We start from the raw sequence: 10,809 nt of genomic DNA on the forward strand, positions 1-10,809 counted from the left end.
TACCAGGCACGGAGCATCCTGACTGTGAGAAAGTCCACGTCTGGCCTGTTAGACCAGTATGCCCACCATATACCCATGGCTAATCCCTATCTCACCCTTCCCACTCCGCCAGCTCCCAAACCTTTTTGACCCCACCGTGACCCCTTTCTCTGCTTCTTCTTACCAAGCCTAACTCATCCATCGGGAAGCTAACAAGAACGGATGGGCTTTGAAGGACACAGGAAGCTAGGGAGAAAAGGCAAGGGTAGGAAAGTCCCCAGAGCTCTGGGCGCCTCTGTGTTGGGCTCAGAGCACACTTGACTCACCTCTCACTTCAGCCTGACCTCTGGTGTGGAAACTAGCACAGTTGGATAGTTGTCAAGTGTCACGGGGCAGGTTACAAATAGCATGGGGATTAACAAACCCATCAGACACACCGGTCAAGGGCAGGGAGAGTTAACAGTTTAATCTCTGGAGCACCAGGAAGGATGTTTTATGGCAAAGGAGGGCTGCATGCATAAATATGATCAGGAAGGGACAGGGGTGACCCACCACAGGACTTGCTTCAGTCTAAGAGCTCATGTTGAAAGCTAGCATACAAGGTCCTCGGTCTCACTCTCCAGGATTGCCCGGGGATCCCCATATCTTCTTGTAGAAAGCTAGCTCAGAGGCTCTAGGTCCCGCGATCCCCCGGTCAAGGTCTCAGAGCAGAAGGGCCACCTGCCCTCTGACTGGCAGTGGCAGCAGAACGGCAGGGACCCCTGCTCAGTCGTGGACAGAGGCCCTCAGCTTTTCCTGTTGCTCTGCCTGGGGCTCAGCTATCCCGCAGCCGGCCCCCTTCCCCTCCCGGAGCTCTGCACCTAGGCTGCTAAGGGTCCAGCTCCTTTCTCTGCCGTTGGCCTCCGTGTCGCTGTTGAACGTAGCCCCGGCTGCCAGGGGGACAATCTGGACTCGCTGGTACCCACAACTTGGTGGAGCGTGCCCATCTGCCTCCACCCCCAGTCTATCCCTCGCTCGCACTGCCAAGTCCTACGGTCCCAGGACCGCGAAGCTGACCATAGTTCTGTGCTCCGGAGCGGCTTGCCGGTGCCCCAGGAGGGCAGCGCCCGGCGACGGCCAGATCCTACCGGCCAGCCCTGCCCTGCCCCGCCCGGCCGCCGCACCCGCGAGCCGGGCACTGCCTGGCTCTCTGCACACGGAGGAGGAGGCCCGCCCTTCGCGTCCGGACGTGCAGAGGGTGTGCGTGGAGAGTCCCAGGACCAACGCAGGTAAGCTGCTCCCTGGGAACCGCAGCTGCCCCCGAGTCCCCGCAAAGACATTTTCCTCTCCCGGCCTGGCTTTGCCATCCTCTCTGAGCTTTGGACGCAGAGATGTGCAGTTGATTTGGGTCTGGCTTTTGGGATAAGCAAAAGAGTGCTTAGTAGGGCGGATTTGACTTTGTGAAGAAACTGAATTTAAAGTAGAAAAGCTCCATTTCTTAGGTAATTTTCAAACTGAATTTAAAGTAGAAAAGCTCCATTTCTTAGGTAATTTTCCATCTATTTGCCTGTCCCTGGGTGTCCGTGTTTTGAGCGCACCTAAGGGGGCCCGCTGGAGCGATTCCTCATCTTAGTTTGGACCCGGGACTAACATATGTGCTAGTAGGTGTCCTGGAGTGAAGGAAAGTACAGATCTAGTTTGGTGCCTCCTCTGTTTGCATTGTTGGTGTTTGGAAATTTGCCTTAGAAGAGTTGAAGCTCCGCGACTGGCTGCAAAGCTGAAGACACCAAGAAAACAGTGAGTTCCTAACAGAACTCAGGCGGTCCTTATCTGGAAAAGCAGCCGTGGGATTATGTGATTCAGGGGAAGATGTGTTTTAAATTAGCAGGATGCTTTAAGCCTTGCATCTTAGCATCTCTGTGGAATGTGGCTTTTGCAAGTTTGAGAGAAACGTGTCCTTCACCCCTCTGCTTCCTTTTTTTCTCCACTTCCTTCTGATTCTGTCACACTCTCCTAGGGAGAAGTACTTCCTAGGGGGCAACATCACCTGTCTCCCTCCACCACCCAAATTCACTTTCCTTACACATGAGCCTAGCGAGATGATCTTGGCCTTGAGCCATGAACGCCTTCATATGATCATGAATGTGAATGGCAGAGTATGTTTGAAAGTTTTCTGTGTTTGACTATGTCCTTCCTGACTTTGCATTGTGCTCGTGAGTGCTACAGTAAGGTCCCGTACTCCCATTCGACAGACTGAGACAAGATCAGTGTGATTCATAGATCAGTGCTGTGTTAACCAGCATGCCCCTTAACCACTGCTTGCTGAGGTTAGGCTATAATACTCTTTTGCTTTTGTTTCATTTTGAGACAGGGTCTCTCCTATTATGTAGCTGTGGCTGTCCTGGAACTCACTCTGTAGATCAGTCTGGCCTTGAACTCAGAGATCCTCCTACCTCTGTCTCCCTTTAACGGTGTGTGCCACAGTGACCTTATGTGGCCTTGTGGAAGGTGCTTTTCCATTTGGTTTCACTTCTGGTTTTCCAGCAAGTTTTGTCAGCCTTCTGTGCTTTGAGTCTACTTGCTGTTCACTGTGTCTAAGCCTCTGTGGAAGCAGGTGGCACTGTGGAGGAGGGTGATTGATGGCCACCTGCTGTGGCCTGTCCTCCTACCTGAGGGCACTGTCTACCTTGGCGATGGGGCTGGACTTGACCTGTTGGGCCAGATCCTCTCAGGTCATGCCAGTGTCTTGAAACTGAGCTGCCAGTGGGGGCGGGGCGTCCGGGCAGCCTCAGAGTTTGCTTCTTGAAAAGTCAAGGATCACATTTTGACAGAATTAATGTAAAATTCCACAAACCCACTGTCTTTCGGAACCACCTTTTTGTTTTATTGAAACTGCTGACATTGGGTCGTGTGGCAAGGTAGCCTTATAATAGAGTGGGAAATGAAAAGTTGCTGAAGTCTTAAATAGGGAGTGGAAAGTTAGTTATTGGACAAAAATTTACCGAAATGCTCCGAGCAGTTCTGACGTCATACTAGGCAGCTGTATCAGAAACTATCCCTGTTGCTGGTCCCTTCTCTGGCATCTTTTTTTTTTGGTCTGGAGAAAGAAATGAGTTTGTAGGACTCAGGACAGGAAAAGCCACACCCACACAGCCAGTCATTTTATTTATTTTTAAAAAGATTTTCTTATCTCAAAAGCATGGTAATTGAATTTCCTCCTTTTTTTTGATATATTCATGAAATTACACATTTGGGAGTCTTTGAATGCCAGTTCACCTGACTCATAGGCCAAGTCATTGTTCTACAGTAGACCAACGGCATGAAGTTCCTCTGCCTCTTGACAGGTCACCCTTCTGTGATTTCTGCAGTGGCCAGCAAGAGATCAGAGCTGGCCAGACATACCTGTGCTCACAGTGATTTTTGCATTTATTATTGCTTGCAGAGCGTGCAACTGCCGGAGGGAAGGAAACACATTTCTCCTTCACGTTGGGGAACAAAGAGGAGGCCTTTTCCTTTCTGGCCATGTCTTCTGTAGGAACCACTGAGCCAGATGGAGACCAGAGGGACAGACGTGTCAGCAAGCTCATTTTCTTCCTCTTTGTCTTCGGTGCAGTTCTGTTGTGTGTAGGGGTCCTGCTCTCCATCTTTGGGTACCAGGCATGCCAATATAAGCCTCTCTCACACTGCAGCATGGTGCTAAAGATTGCTGGGCCTTCATGTGCAGTGGTGGGCCTGGGGGCTGTGATTCTGGCCCGGTCGCGGGCTCGCCTGCATCTTCGGGAGCAGCAGCGGCAAGGCCATCAGGACCCTGACCAATCCTTCTTCTGTGGAGAGAGCCGCCAGTTTGCCCAGTGTCTCATCTTTGGGTTCTTGTTTCTGACCAGCGGCATGCTCATTAGCATACTGGGCATTTGGGTGCCAGGATGTGGCTCAGACTGGGCACAGGAACCACTGAATGAGACAAACACTGAAGAAGGAGAGCCCCAGATCTGCGGCTTCCTTTCTCTGCAGATCATGGGGCCCTTGATTGTGCTTGTGGGATTGTGTTTCTTTGTGGTGGCCCATGTTAAGAAGAAAAACAACTTGAGTTCAAGCCGAGATACCTCTGAAATTGAAGGTGGACACACCCACAGCATGGAGCCTGTCCACATCACTGTAGGTAAGTGTCTGTCAGTGTGCACTTTCTCAAGTCATAGCGGATGTTGCTTCAGGACTTAACCAGGCTTCCCTATGTCTGGTATAGATTCCTTTTCTCAACTCCTCTCTGTTTCATATGTGTGCACATACTTGAGCACAAAGATACTCTACCACCACTACACACACACACACACACACACACACACACTGCCATCTCTGCCTGTGGTACACACACACACACACACACACATACACACACACACACTCACACTACCATCCCTGTGGTATGCCCTGTGGGAATTCCTCTCTCACCAGCAACACTATCATTTAGCAGAAGCACTGAGGCAGTGAGTAATGACCCTGACTGGAGATGAAGGCAGCCTTGGAGCCTTCTGTTATCTTAGGGACCAACCAAGTGACTCCCATTTCCCCGATTCTTCTCATGCTGGGATGGAGCAGTTTCAGTTAAGGGACATTGTTGGAGGTCCCCTCACTGCCTCTCACCTTCAGACACAGAAGGGCTGGGTAATGAGACCTCCTGAGCTTGAAAGTGTGGAGGTACAGAGAAGGGACAAAGAGGTGAGACATGTCTCATGTTTGGGACATCCTCTGGCTCTTGAAGTATTCACTGGCTGTGGATGGAGGGAATGAATACACTGGGCCTCTGGTCTCCTGAGGTAGCAGGCTCAGAGGGGAAGAGCAGATGCAAACTCTCTGGCTCATTTATTTGTGTCTATAAATGTTTATAGTGACAGTGCACTCACAGAGGATCCAATCCTGTGCCAAACACCCCCTAGGGTTAAAGAGCTTACTGCCTGAGATTCAGTCATGCTTAGCATGATCCATCAAGGCAGACTTACCATCTCCACATGAGATAGGAAGAAACAGAGGCCCAAGGTTACAAACAAGCAAGAAGCAGGGAACAGCTAGCCAAATGGACAGCCTCACACAGTCTAGCTTGTGCAAGGGGCCCTGCCGAGCACAAACAGATGGGATGCTATTTCACTAGTCACGGGTGTTCTTAGAAGGCACTCTGGGAGATACAAGGAGTGTTCCCCCAGTGTTAGGCATGTTATTTGTTATATATGTTTAACTCTGAGGCAGATGAATGCTTCAGAGATATGTGCTCCTCCACTGGGCTGGGAGTATTTTGAGATATGTTCTTAGGGTTTACCAGAAGAGGACTTCCCCATCAGCAGGTGGCTGGAATCTGGTGCAGGCTGGGAGCAGAGTCAGGGTACCACTCCTGAGCATGTACCCTTGTCCTAGCATGCCTTGCAAGTCACAAACTTAAAAACTCACTTTTTACGTTCTCTCTGGTGCCCATCATACCTTTGAATCCCTGGCTTCCCGAGCTCTCTTCTCTCCTTGAGGTTGTGGAAGAGGGTCTACACTGTTCCATTGTGGACACGTTCAGTGCTAGATCTTGGACATGTGAGCATGCATCAAGAGGCCTGTTTCAGTGACAGCACGTTACAAGATGCTCTGTAGGCTTACTTCAGAGGCCCTTTATACTACAGTTTATAGCTAAAACGAATAGTCAATTCCAGTTCCTGGACCTACTATGATCTTTTTTTAAAAATAAGATTATTTATTCATTTATTGTTTTTGTTTGTTTGTTTATTTGAGACAAAGTCTCACTCTGTAGCTCTGGGTGTCCCAGAACTCACTATGTAGACTAGGTTGACCTCAAATTCACAGAGATCGGCCTGCCTCTGCCTCCTGAGTGCTAGGAATAAAGACATGTGCTACTACTCCCAACTAAGATTTATTTTATTTTTAAGTAAGTGTGTGCGTATTTAGGGACATATACACATGAGTAGGGGGTTCTGAGGCCAGAAGTCGGTGTTGAATCCCCTAGAACTGGAGTTATAAGCAGTCGCAAGCTGCCTGATGCTGGTACTGAGAACTGACATTGGAGCCTCAGAAAGAGCAGTCTGTGCTCCTAACCCACTGAGCCATCTCTGCAGCCACCCCTAGCTAACAACTAGATGAATTCAAAGACAGTCTCTCCAGTGTGTCAGGTTTCAGTCAGTGATGAATAGGTTAGGGTCCTCCTGCCATCTCTTTGCAGGAGAGCAGGACTTCATGGATTCGTTCACTTTCTGGGCTTCTCTGTGGCCTCTGGGGGATGGCTGAGGCCAAGCACAGAAAGCACCAGTTGAAAGTGTTTCTTCATCAGGCAAATAAATGCCCTTAGCTGGTGATAGAGATGGAGGTACCTTCGCCAGGTGTTGGAGGCCGGACGGTTTGCTTAAACACTGGACACAAGTGGCCACTTCCTGTCCTTCTTGTCCTTCATGGCAGGTGCTTTTCAGCTGCAGCTGACAGCTGTAGGAGCTGAGGCCAGAGAATTCTGAGTTTGCTTGGGGCCATGCTGGCTTGGTCCCCAGTAAATGGTTTTTAAAAGCCCTGCTACTGGTATGAACTAGTCTTTTCCCTACAAGGAAGCAGAGTTCTCTCTTTTACATCTTCCTGCCACTGTTACCTGGTGGGACCAGCCTATCAGAGTCCTTCCTTCCCCAGTCCTGTGTCAGAAGTTCTGCTCCCTATCTAGAAAATTCTGGCCTGCAGTCATGGTGCCATGAGCTGGGATTCTAAGGAACTGGAATTCAGGGGCAAATTGGAGCTTGTTTCTGCTCTTTTGCCCCTTTTTCTTGGAATACAGGGGCTCTGTTTAGAGTAAGAAGGTATAAACTCAAACTTTCTTTTAGTTTGGCTGCATCAGTGCAGCTGGGGTGAAGGAGGGGCACGGTTTGCCATATTGCCATGTGTACCATTTGAGCAACTCTGTACTTTATCTAGCAGCTGACTTTTGATGAATTAAGACTCACGAGAGCCGGGCGGTGGTGGCGCACGCCTTTAATCCCAGCACTTGGGAGGCAGAGGCAGGCGGATTTCTGAGTTTGAGAGTTCAAGGCTAGCCTGGTCTACAGAGTGAGTTCCAGGACAGCCAGGGCTACACAGAGAAACCCTGTCTTGAAAAACCAAAAAAAAAAAGACTCACGAGAAAGCAAGAAGAGCTTTCTCAGCAGAAGACACCCCTGGGAATCTGTGGGAGCGTGCTATTGACTCTCACAGATACTTTAGTTGCGAAGAGCTTCTGAGAGGCTGAGCCTGTATTGCCTCGGGAGAACTCAGGACTCTGAATTATAGGTCAGCTTGTTTAAAAATGTGGTGACCTATATGAACCACAAAATTTACTAGTTTAGGACAACGAGTGGTGTTTTCTAATCCCACATATTTTAATCCCAGCACTCGAGAGGCAGAGGGAGGTGAATATCTGTGAGTTTGAGATGAGTCTGGTCTACACAGCAAGCTCTAGGCCAGCTAGGGTTACATAGTGAGACCCTGTCTCAAACAAAACATCAAAAGACTTACTCATTTAACCATTTTTCATTTGCATGTATTTTTGTGTTATGTGCGTCTACATGTGCCTGCACATGTGGACATATGGGCTAGAAGTTGATGTTGGGTATCTTTCTCGGTCACTATGCACCTTGTTTTTTTGAGACAAGGATTCTAGCTTCGACCAGAGATTTGCTGATTTGACTAGGCCGCCTAGCCACAAACTCCAAGAATCCTCCCGTTTCTACTGCCCCAGAGCTGGACTTACAGCCGCTCACCATCTGCCTAGTGTCTTACTTGGGTGCAGGGACTGGTTTGAACTCTGGTCTTCTTGCTTCTGAGGCTAGTACTTTACTGACTGAGCCAGCCCTGTTCCTCCCCCCCAACTCAGCCCTATTTTAACTGTTTTGTACAACACTGTTTTATACAGTGTGCCAGTTGGTGGTGCACACACCTTTAATCCCAGTACTCAGGATGCAGAGGCAGGTGGATCTCAGAATTTGAGACCAGCCTGGTCTATAGAGTGACTTCTAAGATAGCCAAGGCTACACAGAGAAACCTTGTCTTGAAAAACAAACACAAAACAAAACAACAAAAAATTACAATGTAACATTATTAAATATAGTCAAAATACACTATCATCACCATTAGCTTCCAGAACCTTCCCATCATCCCAAACAGAAACACCTGTTAGGCAGTTGTCCCATCCAACATCAGCCTATTTTACTTGACATTGGAACTGTCACAGGTCCACTTGCCCATCTCAGTGCACTCAAGGGTGTTTGACCTTTTATGCGGGAGGCAAGATAGATGTCATTAAATGTATTTTATTTTGTTTTCTAATTTGTGGCTGTGTGTTTCCCCAGGTGACTCCGTGATAATATTCCCGCCCCCTCCACCACCTTACTTTCCTGAGTCTTCAGGAGTGGCTTCCTCTCCTGGGGCTAACGGCCTGCGCCAGATTGAAAACCCACCTTCCTATTCCAGTCTTTTTAACTACGGGTAAGATTTCCCTTTGCACGTCACCAGCGGGCATGCACATTCGTAGTCATTCCAGGCTTAGGCCTGATTCCAGGCCAGTGTAGCTTTTAAGGCTTGGCGTATCTGGTGGCATGTCAGAAATCCTGCTTCGCTGTTAACACCCAGCCAGGAAACCTTGGGCAGCTCTTAGGCTGAGTGATGAACGGTTGCTAGGAAACCTCCTAGCATCCTTATTACTCCTGTAGCTACCCATCTGCCCACAGGAGAGCTGCAGGCCTCTGCTCTATGGGCGTCGATGCTTCCAATGGCAGAGAGGTTCAAGGCCCCAGAGGACCTTCAACATGTTCAAAGGATTTCAGTATTCTATTGGAGGGGGCCTTGGCCTGGCCCAGCTGGACCCCTTCTTCCATGTTCAGCTGCCCCAGGGCCTCAGAGCTTTGAAGAACGATTGAAGAGAGATAGATACAGATAATTACCCTCTGTGTAGCCCTGGCTGTCTTAGAGTTAGACCCTAGGGACTTGGTGCCCAGAGCTGCCATCACTCAAGAGTTCCCCTGGGGATCGAACATTCAAATAGAGTAGGTGTTCAGCCTGGTGAAGGGGCCAAAGGACATGTACCCTTCCTCAAGGTTTGCCACAAAAGTAGGGGAAGGTCCTCTAATTAGAGGGGGCAGGAGGTGGGCAGAGGACAGAGCAGGCTCTTGAGTGTCACATAGAGAGCTGGGGACCAGGGTATTAAATGCACATGTTGGCGCAGCTTGGGAAAGACCAGACAACTGGAGGCAGACATCTAATAATGAATGCTGGATTTTTTTCCTCCAATGATTAAACTTCCCCAAACCTAAAACCAATGTCTGGAGGCTTCAGATAAGTCCCCGTTGTAGCTGCTGTAGTGTAGCACACCTCTGGGTTTGGCTTTGCTTGCGTTATTTTCTGATTTTCATGGTCACCCTAGGTGGAAGGTGCTGCCATCATCAGAATATTATAAAGTAACAATTCATGAGGGATGGATTGTGTATCTAAGACTGCCCATCAAGAAAGCAGCAGAGTAGAATCAGAACTCTAGTCCCCTGCCGTTGGAGCCTCTCCAGTGACTAGTGTTCCCATCAAGCTTTTGGTTTAGGGTTTTGCATATCTATTTGCATATGTTCACACACCTTATTGTATCCCCTTCAGAAGACAGTGACTGCGTGTGCCCCAGTGCTGGCACATGTGATGTGTGAGCTTTTCCACTTAGAGCCTTTTTATTGATAAAGGCAAGACAGCAGGAACCAGGCTGTCTTAAAGTTTCAGCCAGTTCTAAGAAAAATAAGGGATAAGGGGCTGGCAAGATGGCTCACTGGGTCCAAATGTTTGCTGCCAAGCCAATGACCCGAATTCAATCCTGGGGACCTACATGGTAGAAGAACCAACTCTTGAAAGCTGTCCTCTAACCTCCACACATGCATGATACACTCCCACCCCTCACCCACATCCCGCACAGTTTTTTTTTTTTTTTAAAAGAAAAAGTAAGGGAGTAAAGAAGGAAAACAGATCTATAAAGTGGAGTAGATAGGTGTGGAAGCATATGCTTTTAATTCCAGCACTTGGGAGGCAGAGGTGGGCAGATGTCTGTGAGTTCTAGGCCAGCTAGGACTACTAACATAGCGAGAACCCTTCTTAACAACAGCAGTGACAACAAAGTGAAATATAGGAGACAGCTCCTAGCCTGGGCCGAAACTCCCGAGAGCGTGACACTCAGAAAAGCCCAGTGTTAGGGGCTGACACGGTTTCATCAGATCGCCTCATGATCTTACTGTCTTTCCAGCAGGACCCCAACTCCTGAGAACCAGGGAGCAGCCTCTGAGAGAGAACGGGAACTCGTATACACCATTTCTGGGCCAGGTCCATCCTCTGAGAGTTCACACACTGGACATTTTCCACTGGACCTGCCCCCTAGATATGAAGAAAAAGAAACTGCCCCAGCCACACCCTTGGATGCACCTTCTGAGCCATCCCCACCATGAGCTATGGACTCTAGCACATTTTTATATGTATCATGGATTGTTATTTTATTTAATTTGTTTTTTTTAATAAAAAATACAATAACATTTTCTGCATTCCCATCTTTCTGCTATAGCATCAGAAGGAAGTGAGTAGTGCCCAGGTTAGACCCTACTGTCTGTGATTCAGACTACAGGGGAGGTGTGGCATGATCCTGCCAGGCACCACCAGGATTTGCCTATTGAGACCTACGATGCCAGGAGCTGGTGGTCTTGTTTGTACTGGCAGATAAGGAACCAGAGGCTCAGAGAAACTAATGGATATCTTCAGGGTCACAGGAAGCTAATGAAGAAGCTGTGTGTGTGTGTGTGTGTGTGTGTGTGTGTGTGTGTGTGTGTGTGT

At 48.8% G+C, this 10,809-nt stretch overlaps 1 protein-coding gene across 2 annotated transcripts; it reads left to right on the plus strand.

Annotated features, from left to right (window-relative positions):
• Positions 1-1,174: 1,174 nt before the first annotated feature.
• Tmem171 (transmembrane protein 171) lies at positions 1,175-10,514 on the plus strand. 2 transcript variants are annotated; one of them, XM_028790212.1, is made up of 4 exons: positions 1,175-1,247; positions 3,401-4,117; positions 8,310-8,445; positions 10,232-10,514. In XM_028790212.1, the coding sequence occupies exons 2-4, from the start codon at positions 3,481-3,483 to the stop codon at positions 10,428-10,430; spliced, it is 972 nt and encodes a 323-aa protein (XP_028646045.1). In that variant the 5' UTR covers positions 1,175-1,247; positions 3,401-3,480; the 3' UTR covers positions 10,431-10,514. The 2 variants fall into 2 exon arrangements, with proteins under 2 accessions (XP_028646045.1, XP_028646046.1); XM_028790213.1 differs by having other exon boundaries at positions 10,235-10,514.
• Positions 10,515-10,809: the final 295 nt, after the last annotated feature.

This window comes from Grammomys surdaster, unplaced genomic scaffold, assembly GCF_004785775.1.
Source record: "Grammomys surdaster isolate TR1022 unplaced genomic scaffold, NIH_TR_1.0 125876, whole genome shotgun sequence".
NCBI classification, from domain to species: domain Eukaryota; kingdom Metazoa; phylum Chordata; class Mammalia; order Rodentia; family Muridae; genus Grammomys; species Grammomys surdaster.

Bases quoted from the DNA above. Each gene is read 5' to 3' on its own strand.
- Tmem171 (XM_028790212.1), top strand. From the start codon at position 3,481: ATGTCTTCTGTAGGAACCACTGAGCCAGATGGAGACCAGAGGGACAGA. The intron at 4,118-8,309 runs GTAAGTGTCTGT...GTGTTTCCCCAG, and splicing joins GCCTGTCCACATCACTGTAG to GTGACTCCGTGATAATATTC. The intron at 8,446-10,231 runs GTAAGATTTCCC...CTGTCTTTCCAG, and splicing joins TCCAGTCTTTTTAACTACGG to CAGGACCCCAACTCCTGAGA.